Source organism: Lissotriton vulgaris, chromosome 8 (assembly GCF_964263255.1).
Source record: "Lissotriton vulgaris chromosome 8, aLisVul1.2, whole genome shotgun sequence".
NCBI classification, from domain to species: Eukaryota; Metazoa; Chordata; class Amphibia; order Caudata; family Salamandridae; genus Lissotriton; species Lissotriton vulgaris.
In genome coordinates, this window is record NC_141696.1 from 1,503,786,158 (window position 1) to 1,503,806,768 (window position 20,611).

General features: G+C 44.8%; 1 protein-coding gene across 1 annotated transcript in view; it reads left to right on the top strand.

Moving 5' to 3' along the window:
* The window catches only part of LOC147699006 (potassium/sodium hyperpolarization-activated cyclic nucleotide-gated channel 2-like), a 1,915,905-nt gene that overhangs the window by 827,440 nt on the left and 1,067,854 nt on the right, over positions 1 to 20,611 (top strand). Inside the window, exon 3 of the mRNA XM_086933539.1 lies at positions 18,047 to 18,154. Coding sequence (XP_086789665.1) covers positions 18,047 to 18,154 — 108 coding nt within the window. The remainder of the gene's footprint in view (positions 1 to 18,046; positions 18,155 to 20,611) is intronic.

The following is a 20,611-nucleotide window of genomic DNA, read 5'->3' on the forward strand; positions in this document are numbered from 1 at the left end:
CAGACATTAGATGTTCCAAAACGCAAAAAGGGAAAGTTAGAAAGACAACATGAAACACCATATGGCTGAGATACCCGCCACCCCCTCTCAACACAATCCCCAAGGATGGGAAGACGGAAACGGTTCTGAACTTTTGGAAGGCGGGAGGGAGTTACCCTCCCGGCCGTATTTATTAAAATATGAAACAATTAAAACGTTAAAAATAACAGTTTCATATCATGTACAATTTCATTTACACATTAAGATGTTCTTGGCTGACCTTAACACATCTCTAATACAAAGGTTCTCCTAGCCGATACTAAACATCCTGCAAATGCATTACTCAAAATTGAAATTGTACATCCTAACATTACGGGCCAACGGCAAGGTCGTAACCGGTGTCAGATCCCCAAACCAGAACTCCCCCATCACTTGTGAGGGGGGTCGCACAGAGGACTGTACCTCTGTGCCAACTTCCAATTTCCCTTGTCTTAGCGGGGGCCCCCTGTTAACTCGACGCCATCTTAGTGGTCGTCCGAGGACTCGTGTGAGGTGTCTAGAAGGTAGCGTAGACCCCCCTCCCACCCCACACAACTTACCACATCTGCCGTCGCAGATGTCCTGGCCCCGGAAAATTCCCAGGAGGGGCCCTAGCCCCTCCTCCCCAGGAAGGGGCCTATGGCCGCCTTCCCTTTCGGCGTCCCCATCCTTAGAGGGGACCGCCTCCCCGTTTGAGGGGCCAATGGCCGCCTCCCCCCGGGCGCTCCCATCCATAATGGGTGACGCCCCACCTCTAGGGATCTTCTAATTCCTGCTCACCGATCATGACCTTACCGCCCGACCAAAATAAATACGACAATCTGAGACTAAGTGGAGAAAACAATTTATACTTAAGCAAATCAAAGTATAATCTCTACCGAGCATCCGGTGCAACTACTCGCTGAATAAAACATGCTGAAAAGGAAAAAATTATCAACTTTATTACACACCAAATTACCAACTTTTACTCAAGACCACCTGTAGAAAAACAACATCACGACACTCGACTTTATTCCAACAAATCGCTGTCATCAGGGGCTGGTGGGTGGGTCAAAATTGGCTCTTCGTTCCGTCTCGAGCTCACGTGCAACGGGGAGGTGCAGCTTCAGAGCACAGGAACAAGAGGATGCTTCCTTGGCTTGTCGCTCCTTTTATCCTTCTTCGGGCGGGCGTGGACCCCCTCCAATCCGCCTCCAGGGCGTGGCTAGCGGTGTTGGTGTCTAGGACAACCCCCTCTTGGGCGGGAAAAGGCGCGCCCCGGCTACGCCGCTTCGGGCATACCAGCCGAGACTCGCCTCCCGCCCAAAAATGGCTTCCCGGGGGGATCGGGGTACTCTACCATACGTTCGGGGGGACCGAGTGGTCGCCCCTTTCCATATGGCTGAGATACCCGCCACCCCCTCTCAACACAATCCCCAAGGATGGGAAGACGGAAACGGTTCTGAACTTTTGGAAGGCGGGAGGGAGTTACCCTCCCGGCCGTATTTATTAAAATATGAAACAAAATTAAAACGTTAAAAATAACAGTTTCATATCATGTACAATTTCATTTACACATTACGATGTTCTTGGCTGACCTTAACACATCTCTAATACAAAGGTTCTCCTAGCCGATACTAAACATCCTGCAAATGCATTACTCAAAATTGAAATTGTACATCCAAACATTACGGGCCAACGGCAAGGTCGTAACCGGTGTCAGATCCCCAAACCAGAACTCCCCCATCACTTGTGAGGGGGGTCGCACAGAGGACTGTACCTCTGTGCCAACTTCCAATTTCCCTTGTCTTAGCGGGGGCCCCCTGTTAACTCGACGCCATCTTAGTGGTCGTCCGAGGACTCGTGTGAGGTGTCTAGAAGGTAGCGTAGACCCCCCTCCCACCCCACACAACTTACCACATCTGCTGTCGCAGATGTCCTGGCCCCGGGAAATTCCCAGGAGGGGCCCTAGCCCCTCCTCCCCAGGCGTCCCCATCCTTAGAGGGAACCGCCTCCCCATTTGAGGGGCCAATGGCCGCCTCCCCCCGGGCGCTCCCATCCATAATGGGTGACGCCCCACCTCTAGGGATCTTCTAATTCCTGCTCACCGATCATGACCTTACCGCCACAGGCCGGATAGTTGACCGGCTATCCGGACCCCCCACAAAAACTCCTACTTAAAGGTCATGGCTGCAAACTCTTTAACCAAGCTACGAGGTCTCCTATGAGTAAAGTATTCCCCACCCGGGACAAATGGACTCCATCCTCTAGATACATATGGTCCCCCCTGATACATCCATGCGGAATAGAATGCAATGTACTTGTACGGAACAATCTACCAAGCTTGTTATTCACCTTCTTCACTGAATGATTTACAGTAGACACAGAATTAGCCCCCCGCCACACCTTCCGTGGAATCATATGGGACCATGCAATCGTGCACCCCGGAACCCTTCTCGCCAACCAACTCACTGTGGATAGTATCAACTCGAGAAGTACTCGTCGACCAGTGGTCACCAAATCATTGCCCCCAAGATGCACTATGATTACAGATGGCGGTGACCTTGTCCGCCCTAACAAACCCTCCATAAAACTTTGGAAATGGTCAATACAGAGCCCGCCCCTTCCGTAGAAGGTCACCCTGTACCCGTATTCCCCAGCCATGTGAATCATGTCACCTGCTTTGAATACGTCTGCGGCACGCCTCACGTATGAGTGGCCCACGACCCACACCACTCTTTCCTCAGCCGGTGATCTTTGACCGCTGGTTCCCAGGTGTCGGGTCGACTGCACAGTCCGCCCCGCCTCGTAAGCTCGCGACACTGTAAACCAAACAAAACAAGAAGCGTGAGTTCATGACATAGGCTTCACAACATGTGCAACCGCACATACCTTTTATAACAATTCGAGGACCAACGCCCGAACTGTTTTACTTTTTCAACACTCAGACCCCTGGCTGTAGCCTCTGTAGCAGCCCCTATCCTGAAGGAATGGGTCCCAAACTCACACGGGTTTGAGCCCGCTGCTGCGATTGCCATCGTTAGCACCCGCTGGAACTGAAACCTAGTCAGTGGGGTGGCGTTGGCGTGCCTCAGCAAGCTTCCCCCCCATGATGCCGCCCTCTGCGCCAAATACTCCTCAACGCATGCTACCGGGCACATGGGGGATCCCGGAATCCGCTGAACCACCACGCTGTCCCCGATCGCTTTCTGATCGGTCTTGGACCTGGCAAATGAGACTACCATTGTCTCCCCCTTAATTTGAATGTGCTCCCGGCACAAGCCTCCCCCCGTATCCTGCTTGTTCCTCGCTACCAGCTCGCTTACCCGCATAGCCCCATGGAACGCTAATGCAAAAGCGGCCCGAAATAGCACTGTCTCTGATTGAGATGAACATGTCGCAGGGAGTACGGACAGTAACAGGGCCAACCTTTCCAAACCTATCGGGTGCCTCTCATCCACTCTACAACCCTCACGGCGTTGCCACCCACGCAGCGCCTTCTGTACCAAGAAAGACGCCGTGGGGTCCTGTATGCCATGGGCCCGTGCCATGAAAGAGATGGCGGCCCGGTGTCTATTGGCCGTAGCCACTGATTTGCCTGCCTGATGTAATGATAACAAAAAGTTCAGGACATACTCCTCTTGGCCCCAAAGCCCCCCCTAGCTGAACCCAAAAAGGACAAATAAGAACGGAACGCCCCTTCATAAGCCTTCCTTGTCCTGGGTGCTAGACTCTCTCCCACGAAGTCTTGTAGTCCGGGGCACCGAGAGACCAGAGAGCTTCGGGAAATGGTGCCGCCACCGGGTCCGCTGAGGGCAGAAAACCCCAGAAGGCCTGCATACGGGAACGATGCCTGATTTAACACCCCTGGCATATGTCTCGCCCTAAAGTGGACGTTTAGTCTCATACACAGCAGGACAATTTCCTTCAACAGTCTCAAGATCCATTTGCAGCGTGCTGCCTGACTATTGATACACTCAACCACGGTCATATTGTCAGACCAGAACACCACAGAGCGATCACGAAACTCCTCAGGCCATGTTTTTAAGGCCACCAGAATAGGGAACAGTTCGAGAAACCCAATGTTACCTGTCAGCCCACTCTCGTGCCACCATGCCGGCCAGGTTCGTGCTGACCAATGATTACCCAAGATGGCGCCAAAGCCCACACTCCCTGCCGAGTCAGTCCACAACCCCAGCTCCATGGAGGAGACCGCTGGTTTGTTCCACACGACACGACCGTTGAAATCCGCCAGGAATGCCAACCATATGCGCATGTCCTGGCGGACCTCTGCCGAGAGCCTTGTGCGGTGGTGCCCTTCCTTAAGGCCGACCATGGCTTGAGCAATGGAGCAGGAAAAGGGGCGAGCCATCGGTATCACTCTAAGGGCAAAATTCAGCTGACCCACAGCCTGCTGCAACTGATGCAAATTTACCTTCGTCTCGCTAATACATGTTTCAAGCGATGCCTTAAATTTCGTTACCTTTTCCTTAGGCAAACGGAAGCACCCCTCTTCGGAGTCGAGCTCTATTCCAAGAAACTCGAGCGAAGTTGCCGGGCCCACCGTCTTACCTGGTGCCAATGGCACGCCAAAGCGAGTCATGAGATCACAAAATTCATTCAAAGCTTGTGCACATTCTATGTCCCCGGCTGCCCCCAGAAATAGAAAGTCATCAAGATAATGCATAACATGTGTAAACCCTGTTGTTCTTGTGAACATCCATTGCATAAAACTACTGAATTTTTCAAAATACGTTCAAGAGATGGAGCAACCCATTGGCATACATTTATCCATGTAATAGCGTCCCTGAAACATGAAACCAAGGAGACGCTGATCGTCAGGGTGTACCGGGAGCAACCGGAACGCCGACTCAATGTCTGATTTGGCCATCAGCGCTCCGGGCCCCAGGCGATTCAACATGGCGACAGCCTCATCAAAAGATGCGTACCGCACCGAACAAACCCCCGGATCAATCGCATCGTTCACCGAAAGACCCCTTGGAGCTGACAAATTGTGTATCAACCTGAATTCCCCTGGGTCCTTTTTGGGGACCACTCCCAGAGGCGAACAAACAAAATTAGCAACTGGCGGCATGTCAAATGGTCCAGCAACCCGACCTCGGGTCACCTCTTTCCCAATCTTTGCTTGTACCACCGCCGTATTCTGCAGAACCGACAGTTGGTTCCTACATTGTGTTTTACCCTGAAAATCCCCCGCCGGGATGCGGAAACCATACGAAAAACCATCTCGCAACACCCCAGCGGAGACATGATCCGGATATTCGTTCAGCCAAGGAATCAGTGCCATGGTATCAATCGGGGTAGGGAGAGGCGCCCCTCGGACTATTTCAGACCTGTTTGGCGCCCCCTCTACTTGCCGTATCACCAGTTTTGGCTCTGCACATGGACTCGGGGTGCGAGGACTGCCCGCACCCTGCACATTCATGCCTAAACCTGAAAGATCCCTGCGGCCTAGTACATTTGCCTCTGTTAAAGCTCCAGCAGACCCCTTTTTTACCTGAGTTGCCATTATTCCTTGTGTGCTGATCATTGTTTGATCCCGCCCGAAAGGGCGCCCCAGACGAATGGCGGGAAGACTCAACCATGTTTCCCCCCAAAGATGGCGGCTTCGCCGTGCCTGACTTCTCCATTTTCTGCCAGGAAATGGAGTCGAAACAATCCAACGTCAGGGATGAGTCGTGCTCCTTGGACTTACGAAATATGCTATCGTAACAAAACCATTGATTGCCACCATACGTTTCATAAAATTCCATGATACGTGTCTGATACACGGCTAATTCCACCAATAATTCAGGCCTACGTTCCCCCATAATTGCAGTGAACATTCCAAATGCTCTGCCCCAATTGCTTATCGATTCATCCACTCTGAAACCGGCCATCTTGGCGCGCCATACACTAGGATGCAGAAACTCTTTTTGATTTTTTACATGCTCAATCTCATAGTGATCGGTCAACAATGAAAACATGTTCACATATTTATCAGCCCATATCCTTTCTTTTACCTCAGTCGGGATATGCTGAACAACTTTTTCCCTCCTTGAAGGTACCGATCCCTCCCCCGCAATCGGCAATGGCTGCTTACCTGAACCGGCCACTGTGACCGTAGTTCCTGCCGAACCAACGCCCGATACTGGTTGTTCCACGGGAGCCTGCGGGGAAACAAAAGGACACGGTGCCTTCGCAGCATCTTTCGATTGCCGCAACTGCTTCATTATCGCCCTGGCTTCATCAGCCGTGGCCCCCTCGTTCTCTTTGCCTAACCATGCCGCCAACTGGGCAGCCAGCTCAGGAGGCATATCCTCCCCGTTCACAGGAGTGACTACCACAGGGATCGGTTGCCCCACGTTCGGGACCGGAGTCGGGGCCTCGATCGGGGTGACCGGGTGCGTAGGGGGTGCTTCGGGAACCGGGGCCTCACCACCCGACGCTCCCCTCTTGGCCCTTCTACCTCTCCCGTTAGGGACAACTCCCGGCAATGCTGGTCCGATGACTCTCTTCGGTCCCCCCGCACCATTCATTATTGCCATCTGTTTTTTCATATCTGCCATGTCCTTCATCAGCATACGAAGCATCTGATCGGTCCCGACCCTCTTTCCGACCTTCTTGCTAGGCATCGTCCGTGTATACTCCTCAAGGTCCTAGGCCAGGAAGCTCCGAACTCACTGAAAGAAGAAACACAAGATTAAATCCTCAAAATTGGCTCTTCGTTCCGTCTCGAGCTCACGTGCAACGGGGAGGTGCAGCTTCAGAGCACAGGAACAAGAGGATGCTTCCTTGGCTTGTCGCTCCTTTTATCCTTCTTCGGGCGGGCGTGGATCCCCTCCAATCCGCCTCCAGGGCGTGGCTAGCGGTGTTGGTGTCTAGGACAACCCCCTCTTGGGCGGGAAAAGGCGCGCCCCGGCTACGCCGCTTCGGGCATACCAGCCGAGACTCGCCTCCCGCCCAAAAATGGCTTCCCGGGGTGATCGGGGTACTCTACCATCCGTTCGGGGGGACCGAGTGCTCGCCCCTTTCCAATATTCTTCTTGAAAAAACTTTTTACAGAAAAATCCGTAAATGAAAGGCAATACCCAATTTTCACAAAGGCAAAGAAATCAAATACACCAAAAAATGATGATCTGGATGAAAACACCCAAGAAGTCAGCCTTAATAATACATTAGAAAGTGAAAAAGGAGAAAAAACGAATAAAACAATAAATACTGAGCAAGTAGAAGGAAAAAGAAAGAGGAAAAAGCCACTAAGACGTATCCATAAAAAGAAAAACCGCAAGTTGAAATTTCAAAAGTTTACAACTGTTAGTAAAACACAAGAAGTACAAGAAGCTGAATCTACAAAGTCTAGATCCATTGTAAATACGGAAACCAGCTCTAAAAAAAGAGAAGAAAAACTACAATCATTAGATCCGGCAGCAAAAGAATTCCTTCCGTATAAGGTCTTTGAAGAACCAGAACACCAAAACATGACTGAAAGAAATAACAAAGGAAAAAACCATCATGGAACAGGAACACCATACTCCAAAACATTACAACTTGAAGAACTTTTTCCAACGGATACGGTACCTCTTAATAGAAGAAGGGTCATCAATCTCCTTCACTATATAAAGCCATTGGAATCCTTGAACAGCAATGAGATAGATCTAGTAATTTTCCTGCAACAGGAAAACAATAAAATAGTAACAGTAACCTTCTGGTCATATGTTATTCCTGGGATCATACTCAGTGAAAAGGAAACATTACACAAACATGGATACGATGTCTACGTAAGAAGGGATCCAAAAGAAAACAGAATTCCCCCAGGGTATGATGAACAAATACGACTAATCTCTAACTCTCAATACAAAAATCCTCTGAGAGACACTGACGTGTCCAGAGCAACGAACTCAGGAACTAAACACTCAGGGAAAGACACTCTAAAAGTAAAAGTGGAAAATGGAGAAAGGTCAGTATGGCAACAAGATTTAAAGGAAAAAGAATACAGAGAAAGTATTAGGTCATGGTCATGGGTATCTGAGAACCTGAATAGCAATAAATTTCCTTCATGTTTAGGACAATCTGTTTAGCAATGGTCTAAAAATAATATCATGGAATATGGCGGGAAAAACTAAGACCAAATTGACGGAAGCCATAAGTAACCATCCAGATATCTTGATGCTACAAGAAACCTGGGCAACTGAATCATTTTCTCAGAAAAGCTATTTTGTTTACGACATCCCAGCCAAAGCCACCAATCGGGGCCACTCAAAAGGTGGTTTGGCCATTCTACTGAGGGAGGAATACATGTGGGCCCAGGAAGTTATCCAGACTAAATCATACTATCTGCAATGCTTAAAGGTCTTTTTAAAAACCCATAATGCAGCACCAAAAAAGGCAATCTTGTTATTCAATGTATATGCCCCTCCCGGCAAGAATCATGATATCACTTTTTTGGAGATCATGGAATCCATTACACAGATAGTAGAAGACCAATTACATATTTCATACGTGATAACAGGTGACTTAAATGGCTAAATTTCCAATCTGGAAATTAGTAAATGGATTCAACTTTATGATGAGGAATCTGTCGAACTCTCAGCCCCACAATTCCCTAAGGGTTCAAAATGTGATAAAAGATGGAAATTAATACTATCGACATTACCTACTCTAAGTGGGGTAATTCTGAATGGTAATATAGAAGGTGACATCCCGGCATCATACACCAGACGGGGCAACGGAAGTTTATCCATCATTGACTACATCATTTGTAACATGAATCTATCGGAGACTGCTACACATCTACAAGTACAGCCAAGCCAAGAGAGCGACCATGCACTGATGATTCTAACTACTGAATGGAGGCCTCAAACAGCAACTGACAGGCAGTTAATATTCCATAGAAGTTCTGTCCTGATAAATAGTGAACAGAGAAGAATTTTCTGGAGCTCCAAAGTACTGGACAGAATATCGTCATTGATTGAACATAATGAACTCCTAGCAAAAACAATCTCGGATGACCCAATAGAAAATTTTGAACACATAACTAATGAGCTAAAAAAAATTCTAATGGATAAATTACATCGTGCTTCCCCAGGTGCCAACAATGGGAATAATAATAACCGTAACAAAAATAATACATAAAATACCCAAAATTCTATTACGAAGAAAAAATTGAACATACTGGTACGTGCACAATACCAGAATCCTTCTATGTCAACTAAGAAAGAAATCAATAAATTAAAAAATAAACTCAGGAGAGAAAAGCAAAGAAATAAAAAAGAAATCCACGACCGCAATTGGGTTGACATTCAAGTAGCTGCAAAAGAGTTAAATCCACGTAAATATTGGTCCCTCGTAGCCAAACTAACAGGGACGAAAAAGAAACTCCAAACAATACCTGTTCCACCAAAGGATTGGGAAACTTATCTTACAGACTTATACAAAGCAAACCCGATAAGCTTTGATGGGAAAAGCTCAGAAAAAACCAAAGGAGATGTTGACTTACAAATATTCAGAGTCACAGCTATCTCAGTGGAATGGAATATCAGAAAAGCGAGAAAAACAGGTGCCTCTGGCCCAGACCAGATTCCTATAAAGATCTATCAGGCAAACCCAAGGGAATGGAGTAAGTTGTTATCGCATCTATTTAACTATATCCTTAAAACTGGACAAATTCCAAAATCCTGGCAGGGGAGTACCATTATCCCAATACATAAAAAGGGTAGCAAGACAATTGCAGGAAATTACCGGCAAATTGCATTAATGGACGCTGCAGGAAAAATCTCTGCAGCAGAGGTTCTACAAAGATTAAAGGACTGGGCTTTTTCACTGGATAAAATCCCAATGTTTCAAGCTGGTTTCAGGCCAAAACATTCAGTTACGGATAATATTGCTATCATCCAAACAATATTAGATAAATATGTAACAGGAAAATCCCAGGCAGTATACGCAGTGTTCATAGATTACTCGACTGCGTTCGATCGTGTTGATCGACCTACTCTATGGCACAAACTCAGGGAGCTTGGAATCCCAGAACAACTGCTCCAAACTATAGTGAATCTTCACACCAGCACTTGGTGCCAGGTACAAATGGGGGGAGAAAAGGGCTTAACAAAAAGGATAAAAACAGCCAATGGCTTAAAGCAAGGGTGTCTCTTGGCCCCACTATTATTCTCCCTATACCTCAGCGACTTACCCAAACAATTACAACAGGGCTCAAGTTTATCCCCAAAAATTGCTAAACAAAGCATACAAGTACTACTTTATGCTGATGATATAGTGATGCTCGATCTCACTCCCTTCGGTCTGCAAAAATCTTTGGACATTCTTTATAATTATTCAAAAACAAACTTTCTAATTCCGAACTTAAAGAAAACAAAAATTGTGGTCTTTTCGAGAAAGAAATCTAGTGATAAATACAGATGGAGCCTAGGCGGAGAAAAAATAGAAATAGTAAACGAATATCCATATTTAGGCAGGATACTATCAAAGAATAATACAAATGTAAAACAGTTAGAAAACTTAATGAGGACGTCAGAAGTACATACTGAGGCCCTCTTAAGACTTTATCGCTCAACTGGGAATCGGCACTTTTCCTCTCTAATAAAAATATATAAGGCAAAAATTCCTCCTGTATTGTCATATGCAACAGAATATATTCCGATGAAACAATGGACCTATATGGACCGTAAAGAGGGGAAAATCTTAAAAAAGATAATGAAGGTCTCCGACTCCATATCAGTTCAAGCATTACGTTTGGAATTCTCGATCACAAGTTCCTACGCCACGGCGGTAGCCAACGTAATCAGGTGGAGCTACAATCTTCTCCATGCAAAGGAGGGCACATTAAGACACTTACTGAAACAAGAAATCTTCGATGGTGAAACAAAAAATCAGACTTTTTAAAAAAATATGACAACTATTTTTCAAATGGCAGAAATTAGCCCGGAAATGTTAAGTGGCTGGACAGCAGCCCAAATGAAACTTTTTTTAAAATGTTTCACCCTGAAGTTAAGTTATGAATTAGACTACGAACATTGTAAAAAACTGTCAACATATAAATCCTTTGTAGACTCTTTGGAATATAAGCATAATCAACCATATATCGGGTTCTCCTTGACTCATGGTGCAAGGAGGTCAATCACCATGTTAAGATTGGGCATCTTACCCATACTAACTTATACAGCAAGATGGTTGCCAGGAGGATCTTTGTTATGCCCCCTGTGTGAAGGGGGAGACCAAAACATAGAGCACTTGCTGTTCGTGTGTCCTAATTCAAAAGTATCTACCGCAGGGACAAGATTCCTTGCCCCTATCTATCGCACTTGCAGAATCTCCCGAGTGAGTGAATTAATAGAATTATGTAAACAGCCACCAAACGAATTTGTTTGTTACAATTTTTATAAATTTCTTAAATCTTTTTTAATATTGTATTGATTAAAATGTGTAATTACCTCTTTTCATTTTCTGTAAAACGTATATTTGTGGTCCTCTGTCGAGTACCTATACAAATAAAACATTTTGACTTTTGACTTTGGTCACATTTGTAAAGGATGGCCTAGGAAACAAAATTTCACTGGTGACTTGAAATCTTTTTGGGATGTGCGCGTGGAGTTGTCTTGTGACAAGGATGTGCTATTGAGATGTGATAGAATTATTCCTCCAAGAACTCTACGAAATAAAGTGTTACAATTGTGCCATGAAGGTCATTTTAGCATTGTGAGAACAAAGTTGATCGTCAAAAGTATATTTTGGTGGCCTGGAATTGATAAAGACAATGAGATTTTTGTCAGAGCATGTTCTATTTGCTCCTCTGCTGACAAGCCTTTAAAAACTTTGAGACCACCTATGATAGAGGAGTTAATTCCCAGTCTTCCTTGGGAAACCATTGCTATTGACATTTTAGGACCTGTGGGGGATTTGAAAGAGTGTGGCCTGGTAGTAATTGATCTTTTTTCTAAGTGGCCAATTGTTAAGATTGTTGAAAGGGTCGACCCACAGGTTGTTTTAAAATTTTGGGATAAAACATTTGTTATGGAAGGGTTACCTGTCTGTGTATTAAGTGACAATGGAGTACAATTTACGTCAAATTGGCTAAGGACTACTTTGATAAGTGTGATGTGAAGCACAAAAAAACATCTTTATACAATCCTAGTGGCAATGGTACTGTGGAACGTTTTAATAGAGTGATAAAGGGTGTGATTCAAGCGGCCAGGAGTAAAATATTAGATTGGAAAACTGAGATACAGAAAGTATTTTTAGCTTATAGAGTTACTATTCACTCTACCCCAGGACTATCACCTTTCACCATGATGAGAGGGAGGACACCCATTTGTAAATTTAACCCAAGTTGGCTTTTGGAAGGAAACATATAACAATGGTCCCCCACTGAAGTGAAAAGAGATTTAGAATCTGTACATATGAAGAGTAAAGAGTATTATGATACACATCATGGCACAAAACATGTTCCAGTTATGGTGGGTGACTGGGTTCGAATAAAAAAAACCCTGTAAAGGTCCCCAAAGGAGAAAGCAAATTTGAGTCTCCGCAACAAGTTGTGGAGGTTCTACGCAATGCCATTCGACTCAATGATGGCAGGGTGTGGAATCCCAAAAATGTTGCTCTGTATGTTAATCACATCAAGTGGTAGAGCATACTCCAGAGCCTCTATATTCATCTAATTTTGACTGGGTAGGAGATTATTTTGACATAAGTAATCTCCAATCTCACTTGGGTTTGGATAATTATCCAAATGAGGCCAGTTATGGTGGTCAAACCATCGACTTTAAGTCTTCCTCCACTAATTCCAATCTTTCTCTTTTTGCTTTGACCAGTGGGGAACGGTCTTCGGGAGCTGGTAATTCTGCTAATTCTGCTTTTAATCCAGTTAACACTGAACTTATTCATGAGTGTACAAATTCTACGGAATTTACAACTTGTTTAAGTAAAAGGAGGAGAGTTCTTCCTAGTTGATTGAAAGAATATGTTATGTGGTTGAAAGATTATATTATGTAATCTTATTCATTATGCATTTTCCTGTGTTTCTTTTCACTTTCCTTTCCCTGGCCTCCTTACCCCTTTTCTATCATATTCCCCTTTCCTTTAGTTTTTGTTTATCATTTTTCATTCTCACGAAGAGGGGGGATGTTTTGTGTAACACTTTGTATATATGTTATTGTATTGTGCTTGCTCCTTTAATGGCTCGTGATACAGTGAGTCATAGAACCATTGGAATGTCTTCTTGATTCCAGGTTGAGCATTCACTTGCGGTTGGTGTTGGAGGCTGTTGAGTTGTGCTATCTGGCACTGGCAGTTCCTACTTTTCATCTTCAAGAATAAAGCATTACCAGCTTATATTGCCTCAACTATTATCATTACAAGTATTTTTTTATAAAACAATTGGCATAGAGTTCAGTTTTTGAGTGTGTGAGACCATTTGCTGACTGAGTGTGTATATCAAATGCTTTACACTGTCCTCTGATACTACCCTACTGCTCGGCCAGAGTAAGGTTCTATCTAACTTTAGCCTCTGCCAAACCTCTGGAGACCCTTGGACTCTATACACACTGTACCTCACTTTGGTGCAGTATGTACTGTACAAGTAACCTGCCAGTCTACGCGATCAAAGACCTTCTTTGCGCCAAGGGATAGCTGGCAAGCCAGGATGTCTAGCTTTTGGACCTTTTCAATAATATGGGCAATTCGCTGAACATTGTCAGCTCCCTGACAGTGGTGGATAAAACCCACCTGGATGCGATCGATCAGATCTGGGAGGTAAGGCTCAAGGCGGCTCACTAGTATCTTAGTGTATATTTTGGGTCAGTGTTCAGTAGCGCGATGGGCCGGTAGGAGGTGCATAAAGAAGGATCTTTCCTCGGTTTTGGTTAAAGCACTACTTCAGCTTCTGACAATGTGGGGGTAAGGCCTTTGGTCTCTGAGAATGTATTAGAGGTAAAGCAGGTGGTCTTGAAGTTGAGGGAGAAAGGCGCTGTAAAAGGCAACCAGGAGGCCATCCAGTCCTGAGTTTTATTTAGTGGGAGTTGTTTCAATGCTCATTGAATTTCGTCTAAAGTAATTGGATCCTCTAGCAATTTCACATGCTGAGGGTCCAGAGGCCTGCAGTGTATAGTTCAATGTAAAATGCAGCAAAGACCTGACCCATGTCCCGTTCGGATGTGACCCAGGTTTTGTTCACGTGTTAGAGACATGAGCTTTAGCAACCTGGACCCAGAAACGACGTGCCAGTACAGCCCCCACTTTATCTCCCCTCTCAAAGAATCTTTACTTAAGTGACATAATAGTACGTTCTGCTTTATTAGTGCGAAGCAGTCTCAATTGACCCTGAAGCTGGCAAGTTGTTTCTTGAGTGTTATAGAGGGTGGGCTTCTCGGAAACGGGCGAAAGCTGTAGGCGAGATAACACCTTGGATGGTTGTTATAAAAGCATCCCACCGTATTGCTGCGGTGGTTCCAGGGGTGTGTTCACTTCAAAGTAAACTGAGATCTCCTGACAGACTTCTGCCAAGTCTACTGGATGTGGGGTAATTTTTGTTGCAGTCCCTTGATGCTGACCCCCAGGAGTGATCCTTGTACATTGAGTTGTAAGTGTACGCATCACGAACTGTACAAGATTTCTATATAGTTTTATTATCTGTTTGTGAAGTGGACGTTAGTCTGCTGCTGGCAATGTGTCAATCCCTGGATGTGGTGTGTAAGCCTCTAGGACCGGCCAAGTCGCTCTGTCTCTGCTTAGCAGACCAAGTCTCAATTTTTCTGTGGTATGGGGGAGGGCGCCTTTAAACCAATAGGGGCTCATTATGATTGCGGATTTTCCGCATCCTCCGGGCCGGCGGAAGCCACCGCCGGCCCGGAGGATGCGGAAAATCCGCAGCGGACCCACCAAAGTCCCACCGCCACATTAGGATGGCCGGTGGGTCCTGGTTTCCGTCTGCAGCTTTTCCTCCGCGGTTGGCTTACAACCGCGGAGGAAAAGCACTAATCTGGTGACGGTGTCTCTCAGACACCGTCCGCCAGATTAGTATGTACCTGCAAACATGCTTTTCCGCGGCGGCTTTTCCGCCGTGGAAAAGCATGTGTAACTTCACTGCGGGGCCCGTTGCGGACCCCCTAGCTGAAGGGGGGTTGGGGGGTGCACATGGGGGGTACCTATGGTACCTCCCTGCATTTGTATGCAGAAAGCGGCAGGCACCGCGCGGTGCCTGCCTCTTTCTGCATGCAAATGCAATGCGTGCATTTTTAACATTGCCGCGGGTGCAGCTTGAAGCCGCACCCGCCGCAATGTTAAAAATAGAGGATGTGACCGCCACCCTGGCGGTCACATCCTAATCGCACAGGAGGGGACTCCGCAGCCCATGCGGACGTCCCCTCCTCCTCAATGATCGCGGACGGACGCAAGTCCGTCCGCGATCATAATCGGCCCCTATATGTTCTTGGTAAGTTAATGGGACCTCTCTGCCCTTGTACAGACAGTATTCATCCAGTATTTCATCTGGGATATAACTATGGAATACTTGTGTCTGTGCATCTGCAGGTGGGAATCTAGCCCAAGAATAGAACACCTCTGTTCTGTATGCCTTGTGTGCCTAAATCATGAATGTGACTCTCCCACCTAAAGATGAGAGACTATAATTTGCTAATTTTATAGTAAGGGCATTTCTGCTATCATCTGAAATGTTATGAGCTCCTTCAAGCACGAGCACCACTCGTGCCAGCTTCTCCATTTAGAGACAATATGAGAGGAAATATTTATGAAAAGAGATAAGGTTTATGCATAAGATTTTGAGAATATAATCCTTCAAGCTTAAACAAACCTACAGTTAATACATAGGGTATACCTACTCAGCTGCAGCAGATTTGTCCATTCTCACCCCAGACGTCTCGGGATAAAGGGAGTAGGGGTCTCTGAGAAGGCATGACTGAACTACTCAGACTTGACCGTTAAATAAGAACCATACCAAATTTGGCGGCGCCATGTCGTGTAGTTCCTAATATTTAATAGGATCTGCACGTTAAGATAACATAAACTAAGGGATTAGTGTCCAGATTGACTCCAAAAACCCCAACGGATATGTTATCTTTTAGACCAGCTAGCCCACAGCGTCACCATAAGCCCCCTAACCTTACCAAGGAACTAATAGTTTTTGGCAAATGTCGAACATGACAAGCCTTGATCCTTCAGGGATCGTGGAAACAGTACAGCACTTTTTGCTCATTCTATCGTGTTCGCTCAGTCTCAGAGAGATACAGAATAAACGATCGGGACCTTTATAATAAGCATTTATTGAACCAGCATCATGCTTGGATAAAACATGTTTGCTGCGACAATCATTAGACAGACACAGATATATAAGATATCTAAGATTACAAGCACCAACAGAGTAAATAAAAGTTAGAACTGTACCATAGTGCTAAAACAGTAAATATATGCAGGCATATTGATACATGGCAGTAATCAAACATACTGCTAAGATTCAAACCCTCTCTAAGTGTACCTAGCATGTATGTGGTTGTTAAGCCAAGAATCCACTTGGAAAAAGCCAATACTATTACCTGATGGGAGAGAACAAAGGACCCTGCCTTAGTCACAAGTTGGACACCCCACAAGGGATGTCAGTCCACTGCATGCTGGAGTTTCTGTGTGCAGGGACTTCAGCGTCTCGTGTCAGCTTGGAAGCTTCACCTCTGGTTGCCCAGTGAAGATGTAGTTCTTTTATACCTGAAAGGTACCTTTTAGGGGTTCTACCTAGATGTGTAATGGTACTGTGGGTCTGTCGTTCAAGGATGACGATAGTGATGACTTTTGTACGGAGTTATAATACAGAAGATGGTAATCCTGCTATGCATGTCCTAAGCAGGGGATTAAGATATGATACTAAGAATCCTCATGCATAATAATTGAGGCTAGCTTTTTAAGAAAACCACACAACACCTATTCAGCACATAACTAGTCACACCTAGTCAGCTCCAGAACCGTTATGTAGGGCAAGGTAGGACAAATGTAAGCAAAAGGTCGTGAAGCTACCTAGGTCAATATTGAGGTACATTGGGGCTCATAACAATAGGTTTTAAGTGTAGTGACCTCTGATATAGGGAAACCTATATCTGTCGTGAGAGGTGCAAGCACCATCTCACTCAGGCTGCAATGGAAGGACTCAAGTCCGAGTTTAAATAGAGTCCCATGGGTGGCATAATACATGCTGCAGCCCTGGTGTACCAATGACCTGGGTACCTTAGTACAATATGCTAGGGGCTTATAGGGGTACACAAGTAGTCAATTGTGGAGGTACAAAAGTGCATACCAAAGCCATGTTGGGAGAGAGAGCACAGATGATGGGGGTCTTGATTAGCAGGATTCCAGCAACCTACAGTCAAAACAAACTGACACCAATAAAAAAGTGGGGGTAACCATGGAAACAGATCCTACTTTTTTTCATATACCCTCGTGCATAGGATTTGTGACAAGGAAGTGATGAGGAGGTATTGATTCGATTAATCTCATTACTCTGATTCTGCTTACTAAGATCTGTGCCTTTCTTTTATTATCGTCCTTTGAGCCCTACAGTAACCGTCCCGGGAGAGTTCTGGGTAGAAGATGTCCTTTATATACTTACCTATAGATGAAGGAGCAATTTATCTGTCTCCAGGATGAGAAACACTTCATGAGTAAGGACTAGACAAGGAAGTAAAATTGGCCTACAGGTTAACTAATTAATGCATGTACTCCTCCAAAAACAATAGAAATTTCCTCTATAACTCTCCTTGATTCCCTTACACTGTCTGTCACCGCCCTATTTTGCTATGGAGAGTCTTGATTGTAATTTTGGCTTCAAAGTTTAAGATTTTTTTTATAATGCATTTCAACATTTGATAAATAGTTTAGTAGCATTACATTGTAAAATTAAACTTGCGAGTATAATATATTTCTAGACATGTTACATTTTATTCACTAACTTATTCGATTACATTATCAGGTAGGTTTTTATTTTGAGAGAACCATCGACCTAATAACTTTGTTTGCTTTCTCCTTTTATTTTCAGGTGATAATACTGAATCCAGAACGTATTCGAAGGGCCTACCTCAAAACATGGTTTATAATAGATGTGATATCCTCCTACCCTGCTGATTACATTGCAGTAATTTTTGAGGTAAATATTCTCTACCTAGATTCATGAAATGTATTTGTATGCAGAATAGATATTTTATTGTTTCTATCAGCATTTTTGTATAGATTTGAAATAATCTGTCTCATTAATTGCAATGTGACATATTTTACAAACACTTAATTACGATATTCTCTCAGCCCTGCCTACTCGTTTGTACTGAAATGTATGTCTCAGTAAAAGGATCGAAACACGGGACCTCTCCAGCATTGAAATTCAAGGTACATGTCCGATGAAGCAGGCCAGAGTAGAGTCCCATGAGAAGCCATTTTCAATGAGCTTCTAAAATCTGATTCACCAGGTTGCCACTTTCAAATAATTTCAATTTTAAACACCTCAAGACTTAATAGATCCATCATCACATTCCAAAGTAAATGAACAACACTTAGACTGGGAAGGATATGTACAAACAATAACAGTTTTGCCTCTAGTTATGCTTTTTTTAGGTCGAGCCCTGTGCCACCACGCTGGTCCTGCTCTTGGGTTGATCTGGGATAGTTCAGTATGGGAGAGAAACCCTGCCTATAATTTTCATTGGCTTTTGTGTTTGTTCTTCTAAATGCTGTCTTCTGATTGATTATGAGGCTTGTTAGTCCCTCCTTAATACAATTAAGCAAAGGGGACCCCTGGAGAAGCTGATACTAGGCAGAAGGGCAGGGGAATCAATGACACATCCAACAAACAAAACTTCTGCCTAGATATGATAGATAAAATTGGCTCATATAGATTCCCAAACTTGTATAATCAGTCGAAAGCCCACTAGACCAATCAATATCATAACATCAAAAAAGACAACAGTTAGAAAAACAGTTTCATATTTATTTAGTTTTTTGTATTCATCAATTCAGACATCAAGATAGAAAGTTCCTACATTTAAGCTTCAAGCGCTTGAAGATTGTCCCGTAATTGCTCCATCTGGTCTATACTGTGTATGAGACCCTATGGGACCTGAGTCATCTACAACAGTTGGCAACTTGGTTGTGGTGTGAGAAGGATGAATGAATAGTGTTGATGTATGTGTGTCCTGGTATGATTGATTGAAGGGATGTGTAGGACGTGGGTTGAATGAGTCGTTTATTTATTATGTAAATGTAACAACTTTCTATCTTGATGTCTGAATTGATAAACACAAAAAACTAAATAAATATGAAACTGTTTTTCTAACCGTGGTCTTTTTTGATGTTATCATATTGATTGGTCTAGTGGGCTTTCGACTGAATATACAAGTTTGGGACTCTATATGAGCCTATTTATCTATCATATCTAGGCAGAAGTTTTGTTTGTTGGAAGTTCCTCCTTAGTACGTCCATGTCATCATTTGATTCCTCCCATGGCTACTGGCCCTTTTACTTTGTTGTTGCACACACCTGTTCTATTTCATTTCTTGAGTTTCTCCGAACTCAAGCACGACGACAAGCTTCATTCAGCAGCCACACCCACCTCAATTTTCAAGGCAGCGGGACCATAACGGCCGTTTCCTTTTCAACCTCGCCACCGCTGGTTTTTAGGTCTCGCCTATGCAGCGCGCAAGAGCTGATTAGGAGGGCTTTTAGCCGTCGCTCTGCTCATTTTCAAGCAAACACTCGTGCTTGTGGCAGCATCCACCTTGCGGGAGTGAGCAGGGGCGCGCCACAAGCACAAGTGCAGTGCTTGAAAACGAGCAGACTGCGAATGCATGCACCCCTCCCGGCCTTATCTTTTTTTTCAAGCGCCCCCTTCTGCATTTTACCTTGCATTTGCTGTGTTAAATTCCCACGAAGTTGAAGCCGTCCCGCTGCTCAGTCAGTGCTTATTTCAAGTTTAGAACGAACCCAGAGCCTGTACTGTTGCTGTTGTTGGGGTGCAGAACCCTGACTACGGATATTAAAATGGACACATTCGAGGAAGGCAGGAAGGTAAGCTGTCAAGGGGGAAAAAAAGTCTGCTGTGGGATATTTGGTCCCAAAGAAAGCTTATATTTCAGCTATTGTTCACTTCCGAGTTATGAAGGTGCTTCTAAGCACTTCAATGCCAAGCAAATGCGATCCTCCTTTCCAGTGTCCTGAGTACCATTTAAAATAGCTCATATGATATAAATTCAGATGCACAGCCATATAATATATATATTTTTAAAATATTTTTATTTGCATTTTCAACCAATACAAAACAACTAGCATGTCACACCTGCGCCAAAGCCCCCGTTCACCACCCATCCCAGAGGATGTTAGGACTAGAAGCATGTGGGTGCTTCCCGCACTACAAGTACCAGAATGCCTTGCCAGGGAGAAGGTAGTGTGCTGTCCCGATCTGAAGGGAGGTTCATAAGCCCATCCTACCAATATGGGGGTGCTTGGTTTTCCTTACTCATCCCTCATCTGACCTTTCCTTCAGCCTCTCCCAGAGCCCGTGCTGAATTCCGTGTTACCAGATTCCAGAAATCCTGTGTATTCCTTGCCCTCGCTC